At 33.5% G+C, this 25,210-nt stretch overlaps 1 protein-coding gene across 7 annotated transcripts in view; it reads right to left on the reverse strand.

The window, feature by feature from the left end:
• The window catches only part of Mesk2 (misexpression suppressor of KSR 2), a 32,735-nt gene extending 11,948 nt beyond the window's left edge, over positions 1-20,787 (reverse strand). The window contains exons 1-3 of one of the 7 annotated variants that reach the window (XR_011731217.1): positions 20,400-20,780; positions 14,569-14,936; positions 11,104-11,157 (exon numbers count right to left, since the gene is read on the reverse strand). Coding sequence is in view for 4 of the 7 variants with exons in the window: in XM_071773226.1 (XP_071629327.1) it covers positions 11,104-11,157; positions 14,569-14,783 (269 nt within the window). In the remaining 3 variants the exon portion in view is untranslated. Of the gene's footprint in view, positions 1-1,672; positions 1,818-11,103; positions 11,158-14,568; positions 14,937-20,399 lie in introns of those variants that run through there. The other 6 variants (XM_071773226.1, XM_071773227.1, XM_071773228.1 and 3 more) reach the window with 6 other exon arrangements.
• Between the last annotated feature and the right edge of the window lie 4,423 nt (positions 20,788-25,210).

Consider the following 25,210-nt stretch of genomic DNA (forward strand, 5'->3'; position numbering starts at 1 on the left):
CTTGACGAATACTGTAGTGGCGTATAACAACTATTATAGTAGTTAGTAGATAATAATTATCAGCTAATCTATACCTAATCTATACCTATAGTGATATAATATCTTTTAGTCCAAACAAAAGATTTGTCTCATGCATGGAAGAAAAGAAGCGTCAAATAAAAAATTTATATACTCATATCTATGTATGCAAGAATATATATTATCCTCTTATAAGAATTCCAACTTTTTTATCTTAACTTCTTTTCTTAGATAAACTGCATAAAATACTTACTTCATTTAAGCATAAGTTTTTTTCATTCAACACAATATAATCTTATTTCAAGATTTTCACGTTAAACTAAAAATATTTTCAAGAATATTCTTTTTTTCTGTGTATATGTAACATGTATTCTTAATTGTTACATATACGTAAAATATATGAAGAGTACACAGTAAAAATGATCAATGTCCATCCGGAGTAATTTCGAGAAAAACGCAATTTTAAGTTTCAAGCCATCAGATGTCTTAGGAAGCTATTGAAAAATGTATAGCAGTGAATACCAGAATGCATAGTGTTTATTTAGGCTGCGTTCCAATATTCACCGTCAGTATTGAAAATCTATATTTTTCTATATTTTACGTCGTTTCACGTATGTTATAGATTTTCAGTACTGACAGTTGCTGACAGTATAAATATTGGAATGCAGCCATAGTATGTGTTTACATTGTATGTTGGACTTGGTTCTTCCCCTCAAATGCGTAGACTATGATCGTTTTTCCCCAGCACGGTATATCTTTCGACCTTATTTCCAATAAATTGTAACTGCTCTTGATCAGATAAGAATGATGAAAGTTCTTTGAAAATGTCATAAGATCAGATCGATTTCGACAAAAAGTGGATTTTGATCATTTTTCTTCTCACCTTCCATATATTTTTGCTCTGATCTTTTCAAATATTGTTTGATAAAGCATAATATAAAAAAATAATTGCTTAATATCTTATTACCCAGGAATGAAAAATTTATACTGTTTTTATTATATTGTTTTATTATTTGACAAAATAAGTAATTTGGTATAGCAAACATTTTAATATAATTTATGTTTTTTATAAGTTACGATGATATATTAATAGTCGGTAAATATAAATTATATGTAATGTTGTGTAATGTCCAAGGCAGACAACAGATATCCTCTAATGGATCCTCCAGTGATCTATTAGCAGTTCCATATCAGCTTAAAGTTCGCACGAGCTTCGCTCGTAAACGCATTTATGGTCAGTTCGGGATAAGCAATATCCCCATGTTATTCTAAACATATAATAGCGGCAAGCACTTTAATCGTCCGAGGAATTACATCGACGTCCAATTAGTCCTGGATTCGCTTAATGCTCGAAAGACCTACTTCGGTATCCCGGAGGATTCATGGCGCCGACCCAATTTCAGCAGAAACGGATGTAAAATGTCAGGAACCTCGTTTGACCTTTTCGCACGGTCATGCGCGCGTACGTAGGCACGTTAGCAAGATGCATAGGTGATTTTTTGAAAAGAATGTCATCGAAAGAATTGCCGTGCAATCTCGCAAGGGACCCATTCTCTTGCTTTCTCGAGTTTTCCCACGTTTCCGGACTATTAACCGAAATTCCTTTGTTCCATGTAATCAGCACGAATGCGGCGTAACGTATTACATCATTTACCTGAAGCGTAGGAGATTTTTTACGCCTCGCTTCTCCACGTGCCGACCCAAACACGCACGACCCACCACAACACATTCGCGTTATTAAATTCTTTATCTAAGCTGTTGGCTGTGTACGATAGATTGCACGCGCACATTTTCACACGATGGTATTTGAATCAACACTGTGGTCACTTCTGCGTCACTACTGCGTTGCAGCGATTTATTATTAGCATCATGAGTTTGCACTGAACGCCAAGATTTAGTCTCAATCTATTTGCATCATTATGAGAACGAAGAAAAAATATAGGAGAACAATTTGTCTCGAAAGAATGTTGATATATACATAATATAATTATCCATATATGATCATAAAGATTTATATAATTTCGTAGGATTACTAATATCTACAATCACATAAAAAATTAAAATATTCTATAATTTAACAAATATAATTTACATAACTTCTTGTTTAATATTATACATATTGTTTAAACACATAATAAAATAAATGAGAAAAAATTGTTTTCTTTAATTGTCTATTTCAGTTTTCAATAAGTAAGACTTAATCAGTGCAAAAGATAATAAAGGGATATTTGTTTGTTTCCCTGAAGTTATAAAGTAAAAGAAATTGGTCCTGTGCGGATTTACGACACTTTTCGCAGACGGCGTCACAATGACTGACATTGGCGATCGATAAAAGCGAACGTGTCATCATAAATGCATCATGAAATCGATTGCAAAGCACTTCGGGGCTTTCGATTGACAGTGATCTCGATTTGAATTGACTTCCAATTATCGGGATGATGAATGACATTATAGTAGTTTCCATAAAATCGTTTTCACTTCAAAACAATCGCGCAAATTTTCCGTTAAAAAAAAGTGACACGCTCAATGCGTAATTTAATATTTCGGATCGGAATAATCAAAGTATAAAACGAAGATATATTGAGAGCCTAAAAAATTATTGAAACAATAATGAAAATTAAATGTTTCTATAAATTGGTAATTTCTTTTTCTTTAGGTAGACCGAAAAAATTAAATAGAATAATCAAATAGTCAATTTTCGATACTTTTATTGGCACCAATAACCTGTAACTTACTCATTAACTAGATTCTTTAATTCATAACACATCAAAAATTGATAATGATAAAAATGTCCTTATAAGTACGATAAAAATTGAAATGCATAAGTAATCCGTTACCATAATAAAAAGTTTTTTTATGTTTCTCTATTTACTTCTTACGTTACTTTATTTGACGCGTGTCCCAATTCAGTATAGAAATATATGAATTAGAAAATCTATGTAGAGAAAAAGAATTGATGTCAAGCTCTACTTTGCAATACAGATAGATAACCACGAACTCGAATCACGATCACAATGATATCCAATTCCAAGCATTATTTTCTGCCAATTTCTTTCCTATATTAAACTCTCTGACAGAAAGGAATTAGGAACATTGTTATCTGGAAGAGCATTTGAATAGACGAGACGGCGAGACGGAACACAATGCTGATCACAAAATCTGTCGAAATAGAGTTGGTGAAATATAACAAGGGAGATAAGCATGGACGTACAATATAAAATGTGACTGATGAAGTAATATTTTGTCTTGGCATAAATAAAGAACTAAATATATAAATACGTACTGCTCTTCGCATTTCGCCAAGGGTTTATAACCAGCACGCTTTGCAAGGCATCCTTGTTCTTCCATTTGAGGAATTGGATGTACTCTCTCTCGTATTTCTTTAACGTAGCCCGAGTTAAATCGGTGCACCACTTGAAAATCAAGAAGCTATCTCACAAATGAAAATAAAGTCTCGTGCTCGGTCGTCTATCGGTATTGTGTTAAACGTAATAGATAATCTATAAAGATCGAATGTAAATATAAACATTGTAAAAGAAAGGAAGAAAATAAAGTTATAACAGAAAGTGTATATTATGATTTAGAAGAACCATTTAAATCTAAAAGAAATACGAAATTTATCTTTATCTTTAAAACTTACTGTGCTTTAAATGTTGCAAAAAGTGGATAACATATTGTATAGTATCATACATTAGCAAAACTTATATGATAATATTTTAGAACTGCAAATAATAAAGTCTTTAGCTAAAAGAGAAATATCATGATATTTCTTTAATTATTTCGAAGCAAAACGTTTATTTTTTTCATGTGACATTTAATAGCAAAAAAATTGCAGCGTTTAAGGCTCTTAATGCGAAAAGTTATTTTGTGCATATGTGCTTAAGAGAAGATTTAAAATTATATATAATTATTAAAATAATAAATATAAAACTTATAAATTATTTTCTCTAGTGCTATGTTCAATAATATTAAAAATTTTATAGTATACGTAATTATTTAGATTTTAACTTCGTTTTAACACTCAACATTTCTAGATAACGTTAATTTCTTTAAATGTCATATTGTACCCCGAGAAGAATACTGTCATAATTCAAAAAATTTCGATTTTGAGTTAAGCTCATAAATAGTATGCCTGTTACCTATGTACTATAATAGTGTCAGAAGCCTATGTGAAATCAGCTGCACGGAGCAGAAATATCTTTATTTTTTTAAACCGATTATATTATGGTTTCCTGGATGAATAGTGTCATAAGTGACTAGACAAAGACTTACAGCAGACCTCTTCAAGAAACAGTATAATTTAATTATAACAAAATGTCACAATTATATTGCGTTAGTTATCTCACGATTAAAAGAAATTCAATTAAATTTGCTTTTCCTCTCTAAAAATTGTTCAGAGTTTTGGTTTTTGAGTTGTGACAGTATTCTTCTCGGAGTGCGATATGTAAAAAAATGCAAATATTATATTTTCTTCTTATTAAACAAATAGCATTATTAACGTAGACATGTTCAAATGTTTTTCTCGTTATTTCAAATAGCAACTTGGAAAAGAGATACTCGTATTTTCTTCGCATAATAAATCATTACGGTTATTATTAACCAGAAAATTTTATTTGTTTTAAACATTGATATTTCATTCTTTGTTTTTGAAATTAAGAATTCCGTTTTTCCTTTTAGTATTGCTTTTTCTCTCGACTTGCGTTGCAATAAGAATCATGTTAGTGTTTATGAGCCATTTCGTTTCATACACCATAAAGTTTATCATAGCTCTTTGTCGTACCTGTGTGAGTGTTCTGCAACTTTTATCATATTTTGCTGACAAGGAGATATATTATCACATTTCCATGTATGTTATGTGAAGTGCCCTTTTGTGGCTAGTTAGTATAAAACGATGTTTTTTTATATTTTTATTAGTATAGTGAGTTATTTGCAAGTTTAATCCATTCACGATATTTAAGAACTTCTCAAATACACAGGTGTTTCATTTACTCTAAAGTCTATAAATAATTCAAGCGCAAAAACGTAATCCGTATTGAAAGAAACTTTGAATAGAATCGATAAATATTAAATCTCAATGACTGTTAAAATATTCGCCGGATAAAACGATGCAAAGGAAAATTTTTCGACATTTTAAATGTTAAAGTTCACGAAGGCGCTTGCCATTTTCATTGTGAACTTTGATACTCTCAAGTCTCTGTTATTAAGTAAAATTAATTTATTTTAATTAATGAGAACGCTCTTTTCTTTCGGTGAAACGTGGAAGTAGAAAACTTTAATTTCTCATTTCTAGAGCAAAGTTTGCTGGATAATTTTGTTTGATGTTCTATAATAATAATAGCAAACAAAATAAAATTGTTTGCTATTTGCGTGGTCGCTCGGTGATGCGATCCGTTAAAGTGCATCCCACTATCGAGGAGAAATCGTTCAATCGTGAAATGTAATATATAAGAACAATACGAAACAAAAATAATGCATGAGAATGCTTATAGCAACCTCTCGCACAATGGTATCAGTAGAGATTCGCCACCAATGGTATCACAGTGCTACTTGAATTTCTAAACACGGTTAATTTACGTGCGCGAGAGGTTTCCCGTATCTCCGGCACGTCACTCAACTGTTTCCGGCCAGAGCCAAGTCCGACTATGTTTTTCTTCCTACTCTATCATAATGACGGTAAAGCGTAAAAGCTTTATCTATGAATAATTTGTTAACAATATATTAATAGTATGTGTGGTTAGAACTTTTCCAATAAAAAATTATTTCAGCAAACAATAGCGACGATTATATGAAAGCATTATAAGTAATGCTACTTTCTTTGTAAAAAATGTTATACAAAGTAGAAGGAATTGTTTTATGACAAATCTTGTACTGAACAAAAAGATGTAACTTTCATGATAAGTAATACATAAAAAAATGTTTTGAGTTATTATAAAGTCTACTGTATTAATACTTATAATTTATAAAAAAAGACAAATTATTAGCTGATGGGGAAATTTTAGTAATACCAGGAATCTAGTTAAACTAATCCATATTTTATAAACTTTAGTCATAGAAAATCGAACAAACAAAAGCATATCTCGAACTGAGAAGTTGTACCATCTATAGAATTTGCAGGACAAAGAACTGACTGATCCTGGATCAACCTGAAATCCTACTTTCGGGTTTCTAGGAATATCTCACGTTGAATTCGACTGGCTCGTTGAAAGCACCCAAATGGAAAAAGAGCGGTGAAATATCTCTCTATGTTGGATTTTGTTCTTACATTTTACGACTTCAAAACATAAAAAATCATTTGCGCTTAAATTAACCACGAAGTAATAAAGGAAACCGTAAAATTTGAGTTTGATCGAAGAATAGACAGTAACTTTTTAAATATAAAGTTGCTGGTAAAACGAAATTGAATACAAATTTCAAAGTAGAATATAAAATTGCTTTAACAGTATGTAAACTTTTTGTTTTATCGCATTATATAATTTTAGATTATTAACTTTTTACTCTCGCTTATTCACATTTTATTTTCTTTCTTCCTATTATGTAATACTCGTTTTCTTTTTATTGAAAAAGTGTGTCGTATATCACTTGAAATATTCAAATTGTTTCTGTACACTTGCTGCCAAAATTACGTTTAAAAACGTACGTGACTGCAATCTATCCATTTTTTAATATTGTAGTTGTTTGCAAAATTAAAAAATTTTTTATATCTATTAAAAGTCTGCTTCTTTTAGATACAGTTAAAACAAATTTCATAAAAATTTAATGATGATTAAAAATGATTTGATATTCAGTTAAAATAAACTTTACACATAATTTTTTCAAAGCTAAAAACAAATCACGACGTGGTGTTTAAGAAATCAATAGCAAATAACGACGCGACTGCGATACTATTAAAAAAGTAATCAGTCAACCGCAACTTATATAGCCGAATAACGTCATGGAATAGTACTAGATATATCGTCATTTGATATCTCGCTACCCTTTTTATCGATCGATTGACCGCCGCGCAGAGATAGATTTTTTGATCGTTATTGCGCCGGTTGTAAGACGAAACCTCACGATAAAGATCAACTTACTCCTATTCCACTACCGATCTCTTGTGAGCCAAGGCAAGCAAATAAATCTCTATCTACCGCAAATACAAGCACGATGCAGAACGCGCTGTAAACAGAACCGTGCTTAGGCACTGATCATTTGAGCTGGACAGTCGTCTAGCAAGGAATCAAATATCATAAATAACAGTCCGTTTAATTTTCAAAACTGCGTCTATCGTAATTCGCAATAGTACTTTAGATCGCTGCATATCTTTACAAATAATTTTCAAACTAATTTCTAAGTGTTATTGCTCCAGCTGAATCATAGTTAATTGTTCATTCCATGCAGCATTTGCAGTAAAACATTTAATCTATTTACCTTTGATTTCTTCAGTCCCATATATAAAACGCTGCCTTTTAATTTGTATCCATCTCCATATATCTGTATGTATATGTGTATATATATATGTATATAATAATAATAATTGGTATTAAAAGATTGAGATTAAAAATGATAGCTTGCAAAACACTCGAATGCACCAATTGTTATGTTATCCCTATCAGAATGTAAAGTTCTTTCAAAGTCAGTACCGAAGAATTGAGATGGAATTGGCGCAATGCCAAGTTGTGTTGAGTGAATTTCCAGCGAAAGTAGAGCAAACACTGACGTATATGACATATGCGGTCGCATCACGTGGAATCGTTACGTTTCGACTTTCTATCAGAATAATTTACCATCGTCTTGTAATTAATGGCACAAATGTTGGATCGATACAAGTGGAAATTAATTTTCAGCAAAAAAAATCGACGTCGAAAAATGTGACGATTACTTAACAAAAGCTCTCTTTTGAATGAACAAAAATTTTATCAGTAACTCAGATTGCACCTCAATCCATATACGTTCGCTTTCTTTATGACGTAAAAAGCAGTGACCTATTAAAGAGAAATTTACACGCTTCATCTTATACATATAAGACGAAGCTTCTAAATTGCGAAACTATGGTTGCAAAAGAAAGACTTGTGCAAAATTAATTTGATTGAATTACAAGTAGGATTTTTAACATTCTGTATAAACGCATGTACTTTCTTTTGGAACTCAGTCTTTGCGCTTATTTTATGTGTGAATATTGTTAGAGTTAATAGTCATTATTTGGCAATTTGGGATAACATTCATCAAAGATATTTTTGATATTATTATTATAAAATTTACTAAATTTATATGTGTTAATAGAAATATTCAAGTTGACACGACAAGAAAAAATAAAACTTGCAATATTTTAATTAACAAGTTTAAAAAAAAATGGACTAAAATCTGTAATTTAAAAATTGCGAATGAGATTTGTTAGAGCTATATGTATTGGATCCTTTTACAGACAATTGTTTTAATTAAATAGTTTAATTAAAAAGTCAAATTTTAATCTTCCTCTGATTAATAAATTTAGAAGATTAAATTTATGTTATAAAATATTATTTTACTGGATATTTACACATACTATTTACTGTTAAATTGCTATTAAATAACTATTTGTTAAAAAAAATAGTTATATATTTTTTAAATAAAATCCACGTGTGCGCGTACAATTGTATTCGAAAAAACTAAACAGAATGTATTCTCGCAACTGGAATTTTGTTTTCTAGCAGCGTCTTGTTTGCGCACTCGAGACAGTATTAAAATAGATGGGATGTAAACCTTTAAGAATGATTGTTTTCGAAGCGACGCCACGTGCATAACATCACTAAACAACAGAGCGTCCATATAACAATCTTAATAGTTCTTAATTAATCCCAATTTGGCGTTAATTACTTTGGTGTGAGGACCTGCCAGAGAGGCGTATGGCCTCATCCTTTCCCCCCAAAATGTAGAACGTCTTTGCCCGAGGACTAATACGAGAAGTGACGGAGTGGAATTACGTCGTTAACCTCAGACAGCTCTTAAGCTGGCTATTACGTGGAACGTTACGTGCTACTAAACTTCCACCAATTTGTTTGTTCGTTTAACACATTTTTAACGTGTAAGACTTTTTTGTAATTTCAAACATCGATAGCATCGTCATCCATTGTAGTTGGTTTATATGGTCATCTTATCTGACAATAATACAAAATGGACAAATTTTTGTGTGATGTTAAGCTATTCGAAACTTATTCGAAATTAAATGTACGTTAAAACAAATTCAAAGAAAAAAATGTAATATAAAACATTTGAGTAAAAAAAGGTTAAATTACGACGATAAGCAACAGTTATATATATTTGAGTTTAATATTTCTATGGTTGGTTCCTTTTCTCAGAACGTGTTACTATTATTTTATTTATAAGTTAATATTCAATTATCGGTCACTTATATGTGTTTTAGACGAAAAAAACTATGAAACAATAACTTGGCTATATGCGCCGGCATGTAGAAGTGTAATTACCGATAATGGGATGCGTTAGCCAAGACATTTAATATCTCATTGAGTTCTATGATTGCCCAACTCGGTATCGCCTACGTTAATTACTTGAAGCAATTATGCGGCGGTACTATCATTGAGCTCACGTGTTGTTGACTGTTCTGTATTTTGTTTGATTTCTATTATGAGATAGATCGTTAAGAATTATAAGTTTACTGTCTGATATTACAATATCCTAGGACTAAAACGATTATTCAATAATTTAAAAAGTTAAATATATACTTTATATTTAATAACAATAAATAATCCACGGATGGAGCACTAACTCCATTAGCTTTATAACTTTTTCAGTAAGGATAAAAATAGATAGAAACCAGATTTCGTGACAAAGAGAAAACTTGTTTTAGCATAAATAAAGTAACTTCTTTTGAAATTCTATAAAAATTTGTGATCGAACGAGTACACGATTCATAATTTAAAAAAAACTGTTAAAATTTGGTAGTCCTAGAGAGCAAAATTTAATCTCAACTTCGCATTTACATTCAAATCAGGAAGTGGCACCAACAGCGACTCGAGTTTGTAAGAATCATGAAGTAGCTCGATTAAATAGCTTAAACGTCGTAAGTTTAGAAACTTCCGTTAAACTGCCTTAAATAATTAAACTCCATGGCAGGCCTCTCCAATATAGGTCACAGCTCTAAATAGAAGCTGGACGTCGTATTAAATCAGGCTGTTAAACCAATATCGTATATAATAGAAGAACAATATGCTACTACGACGCACATTATACTGCGGCTTTGTTTTCTGCCAGCTTAGAATAATATACCGTGTCGTTGCTTTTAACGTTCAGTACGATTTCCGTGTAAAATCTAGAAGTTTGTCTATCTCGATCAATCGTAAATCTCGTGTATTCTTTGTATGCTTGCCGACGACCACTACAAATTATTGCGCAGTTGAGCTCCTAAAAGGCGCATACATAACGCTTTTAATAACACAATTGCGAGTCAGATGATGTGGTCACTCGGTGCTGCGCACATTGGGGTCAATGTCAATATTGTCAATGGCAGTTGAAAAACGCTAACGAATTTCCGCGATGAGTGTTCCAGCGCGGTACAAAAATATTGCGCCGTCGTAATACTTCGAAACGCATATTACAAATACCGCATATTAAATCATCTTTTTACTTATATAATTATCATCAGACGTCAGATCTCGGATCGCAAGAACTAAACACGGAATATATATTTAAGTTAGTTTCTATTAGATATCTTTATATTGCGTATCTTTTTCGAAATTGTGTTATAATTCGAAAACATTCATTTCAGATGGCATGTAATATAACAGTGATTCTGTAATTTTATTGCTTCTACTATCCATTTTTTTTTGTATCATCAAGTAAGTTAAATTTTGTGCGGTTATAAGATAAACCAACTTAGAGTAGATAAATATGGACAAAGTAATATAAGAGTGTAGCTAGCTATACATTATTGATGTGTCGGCACGTAAATATGAACTATCTACTATCCTATCAGTCTTACTACGCATCTACGCATCTACTCATCAGCATAAACTGCAGCTACGATTAAATGCGATACGCGTCGAAAAATAAGTATAAGGAATAAATAACGCGGCAGTCTCTCAGTTTTCTTTCTTTCTCACCAAAACTTACCCCAATAGAGCAGATTCCTCGGCAGTAGCTGCTGTCGGCATCCTGTTTCTCTCCCTAGAACAAAATGGCGGCGAATAATCACACACGCCTAGCCCTAGCGGCATGTCGTGCCTCTACACCCGTTATAACACACAGATATTCTACAACAATGTAAAAGCTGTTAGCACGATAAGCAAACAACAATGTCATACTTGCGTCAAGCTGTTATTAACAGCATTCTATTAGTCGTTAAGAATCAGCTTCTCTTTGTTCTACGGCAGCATGATTTCCGGCATTTAGCACACCGCCCATGAATGTAAAATTACTGTTTAGAATTATCATTTTCTATGGCCAATTAAACCGGGTCGGGCAACTTCATGCTCGAATGCGTATTTGAATAAATAAACTTCTCAAAGAAGTCGGACTGAACTTCAGGCATTATTAAAAACATATCACTCGAATTAAATCAAAATTATATAAAGGCTACGATTGATAAATGTCATATTTTCTATTAATACAATAATTCAATATATTGATGTCTTTATTTTAAATTAAAAACACTTAATATATATGTGTTAATATATATATCTACAAGATATTTTAATCTTGTGGATAAATAATGTTTTGTATTATTTTTCGATTCTCATGATATAATATACTCTATTATTGCAAACACGACAATATAAATCTGCGATTTTTAAATTGACTCGAATAATCACAAACTTGTCATTTATTCAGAGAGAGTTGTTCTCGACCATTCGACGACTCATTCGACAGAGAAGCCGGTTCCGCAACGCACGCGCTTCCGTCGCGCGCCACGAAGCGATACGGACGGTCGCAACTCGAGCGTTGCAAGGACAAAGGAAGACGACGGATCGCATGCATGCAACAGAGAGAGTGATAATAACAGTAACAACGATAAAGCAAGCGATGATGATTACGGTGATTGCAGTCACGCGTGAGCAAAAGGATGCGAGAAAAGCTAGGTGCTATCGGTGTATGCGTGCGAAGCTCAAAGCGTGAGGGAAATGAACGATCTTTTCAGGTGTCATAAGCGTGACTTACCTTCGGTTCTCTTGTCTTTTACACGAATTGACTAAGTACAGCCAGCACCATTAATATCCCAGCCTGAAGTTTGTCTGTACTTACTAATCTACTAATTTAAAAGTGTAAAAACGAGATGTTGGCTTCATGTTTAATTTGGTTTATGTCAAATAAATATATATAATTTTACAATAAAATATTTTACCACGCTTTTCACAAAGTCAACATCTCTAGTCTTTAATTTCTTTGAATTAATATGTTTATCGTTTTGATTAAGTTTTTAGCTTCACGAATATCTTCTGTACATTTCTTATGCGTTCTTTACTGAGAAATTTGGAGGATGTTTATTCGATAATGTGCACTGTTCGCGTAATTATTGACTTCTTTAAGAAAGGCAAATTATATATAATTATAGTAGACATTTACTAAAGTTGCCGGGCAATTTATAGCATGTGCGCAAAAATTACAGAATTCCTTCTGGGTAGTGTCATATTCCGAGTTATATTTAGCTTTCGTGTTTATTTAGCTTTTGAAAATGTTTAATTTTGACAGATATGCATTGAGTACCCTTTAGACACTATTAAAACAAAAGATCGTTGTTAGTAATATTAAAGATGAATAAATTGCAAGTGCAGCTGCTATAGCTACATGGCATGTAGCATGTCGGCAAATAATATTTTCTGTTTTTGTGCAAGAATATTTTTCGCGCTTATTTTTCGACGCGGTTGACGCTTTCGTTGCTAAAGGCGATTTTTTTGTTATAAATCTACAATGTTTTCTTAAAAAATTGTTTAACAAAAACAAACGTTTTAGGTTAAAATGCATGTTTCGGATCAGATCCTAATTCGGATCAACAAGCGATTGCTAAATTTTATATATAATATAGAAAATAAACATACTAAAGAATAAAACTTTTGAAAAATATGTAAAAATACTAAAAGAAAAAAATTAAGTCATTTTATAAAGGTATATATTTTTTAAATATTAATTACTTTCACAAAATACATACGTTTATGTTTCGAAAAATTATAATTTTGAAAATAAAAGTAAGAAATCAGTCTAAAGAAAATTAGAATCTCTCGAAGAACTCCAGGTCAACGTTCTGAAATAATGGGAATAGTACGACCTTATTTTTCACGCGGGTAACGATCCGAGCAAGCCATATTTTGCGTATTTGTAGAAGACAAGTAGAAGACATGTTGGAGTCATATATCTCTACGTCGTCATGTAAGAGCATTTTCAGATTCATGAAATTTCAAGATTTCCCTTTATTCTTATCAGAATTTAAAGTACCGTATTTATCACTTTTATTTTTATTACACAACATATATATAAGATATTATATTTGTTGAAACGTACATATAATATATCGTATAATTCTATAATTCAATAATTCACTTAATTATTTTTTTACACATCTCTCTATAGTAGTTGGTTTAATCACAATAAAAATGTACTTTTTTTTGTTCGTAGCCGTGCAACGAAAGTTAAAAACCGCGTCGATAATGTTACGATCGATCTCATGAAACTTGTTCGCCTTAGTAGCTAACAATAAAAGCACTATAACCATGCCTCGATGTCTTCGACCTCGAAATGCTCATCGCCCACAAACTCTTTAACGACTCTGCACTAACTGTTCCGTTGCTGATTGCATCCGCTTTGTCTTTCAGCTCAGTACTCATTGTATTGTACATTAGCTTGAGCTAGATAAAACTCGAAATTTTCTGTATATTGTTTAAAATACTTCTTAAATGTATCACGATGTATTTCTTTAATTCACAAAGTTTCAGCACTTTTTTTCGCGGATAAAAATAATTTGATAGAAGTAGGCTGGTCGCAACACACGCAATTTCAATGTAGACAATGTGATTTTTTAAGGAAAATTAATTTTATACATTTTACACAATCCACAATTTGTTTAATGGAAAGTCGCTTTATAATCATTATGTTTCCAGTTCTAAATTTTTATTTTTTATTATTTATGAATACCAACCAATTTTGTAACATTTAATATAATTTGTCCTTTATCGAACTAAAGTTGATATAATAAAATAGTTTAAATAAATATATTAGATTCGCAAACCAGCTTTTATATATTTCAAGATGCGTATATAAAATATAAAAAAATATACATTTTATTTAAAAAAACTAGAAATACTTGACTTTTTGTTTTAAAAGTATTTGTAAATCACTATTCTTAACAAATATATCTATCTATACATTAGATAGATATATAAAAACAATGTCAATAAGCATGGATTAATTTTGGATTAATAAATATATGATCGATAAAAAGAGTCGTAGTGAATTATCAATAAAAGAGCGACTAGATTCGTTTAGAGATCGAGGAACAGTAAAACGATATATCCGCGACTGTGTACCTCTTATCTGTCGACCAGTCGACCTAATCCCATATCCGGAAAATGTCTTTTAAAGCATTACCTTGAAACGATCGAAGCACTTTCGCGACGATCTTCGATCAACGGGTCCTTTTTTCGCATCTCAGCCTTCGGTGAGGTGAAGCTAAAAGCCTTCTTCATGGATTCGAGAACGCTCTGGCCGGTAGTCTGTGTCTGGTCGACGATGGTTGTGCTTTTGTAAACGTCTTCGCCCAGGTCGCCTAAGGACCTGTACGAAGCGCCAGTACCTGCCGGCATGGCGTGACCTTTCGTCCCCCTGTTTCTCTCACTCGAGACGATCTAATTAATCGTCGTGCTGGTCGGGGTTGATGGTTCCCACTGTCCAGATAGGTGCCCTCTCGGCGAAGACTCGCCTCGAAGGCGCCAAAAGCTGAGGCGTTGTTGCTGTCGCTGATGATGATAGGCGTGCCCGAAGCCGATATTGCCAATATTGCACGTCAATAAGGCAAACGAACGGCAAAAAAACAAAAGAAAGAAAAAACAAAGATAAGGAGATTCTGTGACAGCGATCGCAACGCGATTCGAGGCATCGGTCATTCGATTGTAAATAAGTAAATTGCATCCATTTTTTTCTCTTTGGAAAAAAGCACCAACAGTCATAGTCAATTAATATTGATTTTTCATTTTTTATTAATTAAATATTAGAAATATTTTTAGTAAATTATAAAAACTAACCAGTCAGCGGAATTAATAATGTGCTGACGAAAGAAGCTTCTATAAATAAAAACATTGTATTTGTTCTTTTCAGATTTTTATTAGCAGCTAGGATAGCATTTATTGCTTATAAAAGATATCAAAAATTCTCTCTACCAGATTTTATAAAATCAGGGAAATAGACAAGTGATATTGGATATTGTTTCATGACAGGTACGCAATTTCATTTCTAGTCATCATCAGATTGGTAAATGCACGTAAAATCTTTTATAAACATATTCCGATAATTTTACTTACATTTAGAATTAATTATACTTGTGAATTTTGTTGTGTAAAGCATTTATTTTCTCTTTTGTTGAAGCAAAATAAATTAAGCGCGAGCATAATATTTTAATAACATATTCTAATTATCATATTGACTGTACACAACTGCGATAAACTTTCATTAACTGCAGCTTAAACAGATATTTAGAGAATTTATATTAATCAGTATTTTAAAACAAGCTTTTCAACGTCTTTATCGTTCGTACTGCTATTTCCATCAACGCTTTCATTATAAACCAATTAAATTTTCTTAGTTGTCTTTTTTCTTTCTCTCTCTCTTTTAATAAGTTAATTTATTCATATTTGTTTTCACAGAAAATGTTTGAGACATATTTTGCAGTAACTATATATACAATTGTGGGAAAGGAATTAATTACTACATAAATAAAACGCGAGGAAAAGAGAAAAAGAGAGAAGAAAAATGAAGAGAAGAGGACAGAGCTAGATAATTCGATTAATTTTTTTCTCGTACAGTAAATTTGTGAAATATACAAACATTTTTCGTCGCGTATTTAATATAGTCTCTAGTGTAAACAGTTTTATTGAGCTCCAATTTAATTTCGAAATCTAGATTGTGCAAGTATAGAGAATAGATATAAACACATTTCTGTGAATTCTGCTGTTTGGAATTCTATTAGTTCGGACTTCTGGATGTGAAATCGCGTTCTATTTATGAATGTGCATACAAAAGCTCAAACAATTCCGTCATTCTCACTGAATAAACGAGCAAGCTGCTATTGTTTCAGTGTCCTATATTTTCACGTTTGCCAAATCAACGCAGATTTAATCTGCATTACATTATACACATGTTGTGACATACGCGCGACAATAAATGTACATATTAATTAATAAAATGTACATAGACACGTAAATTTCGAATAAGTTTTGGTTTAAAATATAATTTTAAATAAAATTTAATTAAAATTTAAAATATTTATATTTATTGGATTAAAATATATTTTTAATATTAGCTGCCCGTAAAAAGAACAAAGAAACTAGTTATTTAGAAAAAATTTGCTTGTTGAAAAAAAAAAACGTTATTATCCAATAATTGTTGCTGCTCAATAATATAATATTCAAGAATCAATGTTAATGAAACTACGCTTCAAATTATGTTGGTTGAGACAAATAAATCGGTTAAAAAACAATCAGGAGACACAAAAGTCCAATAGTGTGATTTTTGTTTTTTTAATTAAGCAAATCAACTTGCGCGATTTAGATAAAAAAAATATATTATTTCCGATGCCTCGTTCTTGCTAAAATGTGAAAAATGAAGTAAGGTACGAGTATGTGTCATGGAATGATCGTCGACATGCACAAAATCCATCGAGCTCGTTCTACGTCGAAAGAATCATGCATGGCGACATGCCAATTGTGAAATATTTATTTATGCATGTTCGTGAAACACTGTTGATAAACAGGAAACGTGCTAACGAGAAACAGTAATCAGTGTCTTCTACGTAACTATCCTTAACAGCAAATCAAGCGTGTGCGATATATAATTAAGGAATAAAGTAAAAATTTATAAAACAATTCGGGAGGTTTCTTTCCGAAGTATATTAATTACTGGCTTCATTTCGCGCGCGAGGCTCACGCGGAACGTAATGTCAACTCGTGACAGAAACGAAAAGACGTATCATCAATAAAAGACGCAAAAAAGGCTTACAGTAAATAAATCGGCTCGTGTATACATACACGAATTGATCTGCGATTAACATCACTTCGTCGATTCATCGATCAAAAAAGATACGCATTTCTCATATTTCCCTCTAATAATTCCCAACTCATATTGATATTATCGAGAATAATTGATAAGCACACCCAATTTGTTGCACTTACAGATATCAGATTTTTAAATATGGGTGCAGCCGTTGATATGATACACTTGTTAAATAAATCACAAATAATCAACAATATTTATACTTGAGTTTAACATTTATACTTTTGTTGTCACGAGTTGCTTCAAATAAGTAAAACTTTTAAATTATACACTTCAGGTCGTAGATCAATCGTTGATCAATTGCAAATAGGACTATAACTTGTTTTTTATTTTTTTATGAAAAGCTAAAATTTTTTCGGACAAGAAAAAAGAATATGAATATCGCAGCATCGGTCTAACAACGTGCACGCGGTTCTTCCTGTTAATTAAGATTTCCGTCAGTTGAGAAAATTTATCCCGAGATACGACAAGATTATATTGCGGACGTTATTACTGATTGTGAGTTGTCAAGAATGACAACTGCGTTTTAAAGCGAAGCACACGAAGAACTTTCGAGTAAGAAGAAATAACTAACCGTTTTGCAATAAAATACTGCAAAAAGTGGTTATTTAGAATAATTATTGGATAACTAATTGTTGAAATAAAGAATTTATGTAAATTTTAAAAAATTTAGAGTTTTAATTGCATTAGTGGTTATTTGAATCAGAACAGATTACCAATTTCGAATAAGACATAAGCTAAAATAATTTCCGAGAAGTATGAAAGAAAGGTAAAAGGTGAATACTGAAATAATTCACGAGAAATATGAGAGAAAGATAAGAAGGAGAGTCATCTATTTTAGTTTATCCCACTCCAAAGCAAAAGCGTGTCATTCTGGAGTCCGAGCTCTTCAAATATCGATGATGCTGAGCGCAGCTGGATCAGCTGCGGGCTCGGCTTGCTTACGTCTTAGCGCCTCGCGCTAACAGACGAGAAATCGATCCGGCCAGGACCTTTCCGGACAAAATATGTATGCACTCGTGTGATCACGCGGTGATGACCAATTCGCGGATAGACTTCTGCGCGCGTGTTGTAAGCGGGGTCCCCGGAAAGTCGCGTATTGATTTTTCGCGTGGATACTCGCGTGTAACGGGGTTAACCCCGTTTCTCGACATCTAATTTTTCGCCCGAGGCTAGCCGACTTGACGTCCACTGAATTGTACGACTGATCTACGACATTAGGGATTTTAATAGCTAGGTTACGGCAGACATTAAGTCATATTAGATTATTTTCAGAACATCAAATACGTTAGATTTACATAAATTTCAAGTGTATCATTGATTTACGATTAAGGGTTGCAATCGTCGAAATTATGCATGGTCGATCGTTTGATGACGTCATTATTAATACCAGCTACCAGCTTTGAATAGAGGAGCATATTATGTCTAGAAGTATCTGTTATGTAGATCAAATATGAGATAAAATATTTTCTATATAATTATTGTAAAATTATGTAATTGAATATCATGTACATAATTATGTAATTTAGTACATAATTGAGTTTTGAGTTGATTGTTTCTGATATTGGTTTTGTTTAGGCCAATTTAGTAGACCTCAAATTGTTACAGTAATTAAATTACCCAAAGAAACGTATTTATTTCTAGTACAAACATGAACTTTTTGTTCATATTTCAATTTTTTATATTAAATTTTTTAAATTTTTTAAAAGCGTATAATAATTGAATCACAGATCTCTCTCTCTCTCTCTCTCTTTCTCTCTGTCTTTCTGTCTATCTTCCTCATTGATTATCCAATGAATAATGTACATAACAAAATAAAGTTTGATATAAATTTTTAGAAAGAATTTCTATATGCTATCTTTATGCTCCACTTTAGCACATTTTCTACCAAAGTTAATATTCTGTTAAATGATTATAGCTGGTTTTAATGTCTCGAAAGTAAAGACTACATTCTCGATCCGAGAAATCTTATCGCCGCTGACAGTTTACTCGAACAGTCCCCAAGATATTTTTTCCATTGTGCAACTCACGTAGCATTGATCCTGCATGCTTCGAGAGTCGTGGAAGCAGCTGCAAGCTGTTACATCTGCGATCAGATAGCGGATAAGATAATTGTTGGACGCTGGTAGAAACTAGAACGCGATGGTTCTTATTTGCTTCTCTTTTAAATATAATATATAAAGGTTTTTCTTAATGACTGAAAATTATTTCAATCCTTTCGAAAAATCAACACGAAGCTACTAATTATTTTCTAATTCCTGATTCAAAACTTTGCAAGACAGAATGTGTCAGGAGATGCAAATAATTTAAAAATAATTAGAAGTTATCGGTTAACTTTTTGCCGGTATTAGGCTTCAGGTTCCATACTGAGAATGATTACTCTGTGAAAGTTGCCATTATGTAAGTATGCTGCATACATCCAATTCCTAGGAAGAATCTAAGAGTAGGAGGCGATTTTTTGCCCGCATATATCGTTTACACATTTCTTCCAAGTTTAGTTAAAGTAGCTTTTATTAAATGTTTAAATTTTCGAAAATACAAGGACAGAAAGAGAGAAAGAGAGAGAGGGGGGGAGAGCTGGTAGAAAACAGAGAAGTAGGATCAATTTCTGTAAGCCGCAGTAATAGCGCGCGGGCAGGTATGCTCAATCGAGAGTTAACGGACTGCCGACTGTCACTGGCTGTTTTATTCTCGCGACGTCTTTTCTGGGAACGATCGATTGTTCAGTCTAACCCCGTTTCTCGTCCCCGATGGAACCGATTCGCCTAGGAGGCAAAGGCTACAGCGAGATCGTTCGCGCGATGTCGTTCGCGTGCGATCGATCTAGCGCGCCAGGTTCGACCTTCGGCAGCGCCGCATGACACAACGTCATCGACCGCGGTTTGCCGCTGCAACCTCCGTCAACGACGACGACGACGACGACGACGATGACGAAGTCCGCGTGCGGACGCGAGATACCGATGCGCGCGCGTGCAAGCAACTAACACCAACACGATTTCACGAGCGCGCACACCGAGCGAAGACACTCCATTCGAACTATACGGACGTAGCGCTGATCGATAGGTCGAAGCGGTCGAGAGATTCCCGAAGAGATGGCAGACAAAGGGCAGAAGGGTGTAGACAGGTGAAGAGGACAGCTGGTCTGTGGGACTCACCTCTTCCTGCGTGAGTTCCGCTGCGGGGTCCGCGTGCTGAAGAAGAGTTGCAGCTTTCGCGCGGTCTTTAAACGCGATTACTATGAAAATACCCTAATGGGGCCGTTTGCGCCTCGATCACGGTACGGTGGTATTTCACCTTGTTTAAAAGGTGAAATTCGCGTAACTGGAGATAATCGCGCTTTATACAACTCGATATCCGATCGCCTGCTCGATACGCGCCTTTCGACGTGACGTTACGTGACGTGCCAAGACGGAGCACCGTGACGAAACTGACGTTAAAGAGCGCACGGTGGTTCCCAACGACGTCTCGTACGATTACTAAATGCCCGAGTGCACGGCTGCTCCGACTACAGACTGGTCAATGGGAATGCGCGTTACTCCATGCGCGGTATACTCCGGATCGAACCGGTTACGGATAGACTGCCGACATCTGGTCATGAAGAGGCACACCCGGCCTGTCACCCGCGTTCAGAGTTCCCGCTGCGCATGCGGAGACCGAAGGTGACCCTGAAGGCTCTGCCGGTCGATTATCAGAGAAACTTCGAGAGACTTACCCTGAAGGGGAAAGAGCGAGTCCCTTTTGGTTCCATCGACACAACAGAAAACCACGATACCTAACGTTGATGCAATGTCAATGCACGCTTGCGCCAGGAGATGGAATTCGCATAAGTTTCTGTAATGCTGCATATTTGGATTTTTGAATCTTGTGAAGGATAACTGATTATATGTGCTCACGCGCGCAAGGGGTAGAACGCAAGCGATGATTTACGATTGCTGCTAATCTATAATATTTAATTTATGCTGATGCTAATGTATATATAGCAATACACACTGAAAAAAAATCTAGATTGTTTATTTTCCACCAGAAAATACTAGTTGAATCTACCAGGATCTGGTTGAATTAATACGAATTCTGGTTGTATTAATTGGAAGAATCTGGTTCGTTCATTTTTCACCAGAAGTCCAATTAATTCAATCAGAATTTTGTTCAGTGCACTTTTTTTATTTTCTATATATATTCTTCAATTTTTATATTTAATTTAATTTAATTCTTAAATTTATTAATTAAATGCTTAAGTCTCTTCAAGTAACTATCAATAATTTATGCTGATGCTAATGTATATATAACAATACACGTCTTTTTTACTTTCTATATATTTTTCGATTTTAAAGTTTAATTTAAGTAATTCTTAAATTTATTAGTTAAATTCATAAGTATCTTTAAATAAATTTCAGCGCAAGTTATCTAAGACAAGATACATAATCGCAATCGTAAGGCAATATCCCCGGTTAAAAACAGTGCAAGCGATCACAAAAATTTATATACATATGTATATCTTTTAACATATGTTCAAATATTACATTTATAAGAAAAATTAAATAAATTTTTAAACAAAAATAATAGAAACAATAGATACAGCATATACTTCTCTGCGCCCTTGGATATATATTTGTATTAATGTATTATACACTTTGATATTTTTTGCAATTATTTCGCAACACTATATCTATGTATTTCCAGAAATTTAATTAATTCTTAAGCGTGTACTATTGCTCATACTCATCTAAATCTTTCGACTGACTCTCGTTCTTCAAATTGGCCCGCAAGAACCGAAGAGCTGTCCAAGCGACTGTCTCTCGTAATCGAGTCGAGTTGAGTAGCAGAAGAATGGAACAACGGACCGGAAGTGCACTCGAGAGGGTTTAAGAGGCGCTACGTTTTATGGAATTCACTCGGAGGCGAGCGAGAAAGATTAAATGCGAGGCTGGGAAAGCTGTGATGAGATCTCCGCGGATGGAATCGGTGCTCCGGCCTTGCGGAACGTGCGCCGGGAAGAGCGGGGATTTAAAATCGCGAATCTCCCTATTACTTCTGTCTCTCTTGACGACACCGCGGAATAAATGAGAACGTCTTCTACGTTCATCTCAGCGGCTGGATAATCCATTTTGCGGATTACTGTGACTGTGGCGAATCTGCTTTATTTATGGCCTGCAGTGAAAAGAATTTTAAGTGTCAATTAGCATAGTATCGCGCGGTATTTCAAAGAATAATGCATTGAATTTTATTTATAAAATCATTGATACGTGTTGATTTGCCTCGAGTCACACACGATGCATTAGACTCCGAGAAGAAATATCGGTACGAATAGGAAGAGGGTGCAAAATATATTCCGAAAAAGACTTGACGTATCTCTTCACATCCCACCTATGCGAATCCCACCTATACGACGCGCCATACTCGAAGGCCCACCTTAAACCACCCACCCTCTCGCGTTCTCCTCCCTTTACTCGCAGCCTTTAAACGTTACTACTAAACTTCGGGATCTTCTCTTCATGGGGTGATATATACTTCCGCGAGTATATTCATCATAAAAATGTATATTTATGTATATTTCCTCTAGCACGTCGCTCGGTTATACATACATATATTGTTACCGCACGTCACCCCCGCGGGTTCTCGTCGGACTTACCGCCGCCCGCCCCGTATATATACGTCCGCAAGAGGTGCTTTATAATGCGCGCGGAACGTAGCGGACATATTTTCCCCGTCTATGTCCTCCTGGTATGTTGTATTCCTTCGCGACAGAAGGAGCCGGTCCTTTGTAGAGAAAAAAACTCGTCGGGGGCGGTATTTAGTCTGTCAACCGCCATGACGAATCGCCGGAGGAGGACCGGCTTTAGAGGAATATTCCGTTATAATATTTAGACATGGACGAAAAACGCATTTTATATCTCACACGGTGAATTACATTATTTGTTATGAGGTCCTTGTTGACAATAATATATTTTACATGCATATATTAAGAAATTTTAATTTCTATTAAAATATTGAAAGAAAGATTAAGATTGGGAAAGAAATGTGTATTTAAGATTAAACACAATTATAGGCTAAAAATAGGATGCGTTCGCAATAAAAATATATACATAATCGCGATCGTAAGGCAATATCTTCGGTCGCCATTACGGACCACCCATGGGATTTTCACCCCAGAGAAACAGGTGCAACCGGTCTGGGATACAACATGCAACGTGTTACGATGCTTTCCCCATGGGCGCGCTTCGATAAATTCGCCCACAGGATCTTCCTTACGGGACACGAGAGGCGTGCTGGTACGCCATATACTGAAGTTCGTTTAAAGGGAAACGAAATTTCGGTGAAAATATAGCGTTGGCGAGAAATACTATATCCTCGAGGACGTAATTATGATCTCACAGGATACACGGAATGCGCAGTTAACGATATTGGAATACGAATTAATAGAGTTTTAATTATTCGCGTATTTGTTACATACGTTTAATGATATTTCCGGGAGTTTTTAACAAGCACATTATGGCCTCTGCTTTATTACTTTCAATTGATGAGATTAGAGAGAGTATTGATGCTCTTTTTTCTGTATATAATTTTACTACTATTTTAATTTTACAATGTACAATATCATAAAAAATTTAACGTTATTAAATGAGATATTTCAAAACTATTCCTATTCCATTGTTTTTTAATAAAAGGATAAAAATACTTTTATAAAAGAGCCATATTGTATGTAAATAAATAATATTTGGAAGTCACTCTAAATAATACACTGAATATCGTTTTATATTGTATCTTTATTTTTATCTTGCACATAATATTGCGTAACCATTATCAGTTTGTCTCAGTCATGCATTTTGTAGCGGAATTGCACAGACATTTTTCCTGACAATTTGGATATTTATCTTTAGTTTTTATGATATTTTTCAAATAAAGAAATATTGTCAAGAGAAAAATTGCGAAATATAAAAATTTAAATAGTTGCAGCGAAACGTTGCAGTATCTAACTGAGCTATCGGTCACGATGTCGTTTTACTGCGAACTTTCGTGGAAATTTAATATTAATACGCAATTTTGCTCTCTGTCTTCTTCTTTCTCGTAGATACGGACGTGTATAGACGCACACTCACAGACATGCACACGCACATGTCTCTTAAGATCTAATATTTATGTAGGTATAACAGGGAGATACAAATGACGATAACGTGCTTCCTTCTCGCCTTAAAGTGTGTTAGATATAGTACGGTTGAAACTTTTCGAGGTTATTTTGATTTATATAATATTCAAATTATAGCTTTTTAAATTGATGATTGGTTAGAATTACCATGTTTTACTAATATTATTGTGTTTGTAAAAAAAACATTTTAATTTAATTTTTTAGAATAAATATATCTAGGTAAAAAGATCAGCAAAATACAATGATTTAAGTTTAGAAGGAAATTTTATTTTTATTTAAGCAAAATAGAAATTCTACATATATATTTATAAAAGTAACATCTAAATAAATCACAGAAAGTATATAAATAATAATTATTAAAAAAATTTAATTTTTATTCTAAGATTGCTCCAAACTTCAATTAAGTACACGTAATATAATTCATAACGCACTGAACTTTCTTCGAGATAATTACATTTTGAATTTTTTTATACGGAATTGCCACCGCTCCCCGCGTAGTTATCTTTTAATCTAAAAAATCGTTAAAGTATAATTTGTTTAGAGCATCCCTATATACGGGTGCTTATATGTCATGGCTGTGGAATAATGTATGAGTGCACTGAATTATCTTCAACCTTACTGCTGCTACATCCCGTTAAAAATTCATAAATGATAATGTATTCCGCGTTTTATGCATTACGGAAGGAAAAAGAAATTAACGGGAAATCGTATATATCAATGAAATATATTTGTTATTTATTAAATAGCAGTTTGTTTATTTAATATATGATGGGACATCTATACCGTTAAGACAGGCAATTTTTACCGTTCTATTCTATTAAT

This window comes from Temnothorax longispinosus, chromosome 3 (genome assembly GCF_030848805.1).
Source record: "Temnothorax longispinosus isolate EJ_2023e chromosome 3, Tlon_JGU_v1, whole genome shotgun sequence".
NCBI classification, from domain to species: Eukaryota; Metazoa; Arthropoda; class Insecta; order Hymenoptera; family Formicidae; genus Temnothorax; species Temnothorax longispinosus.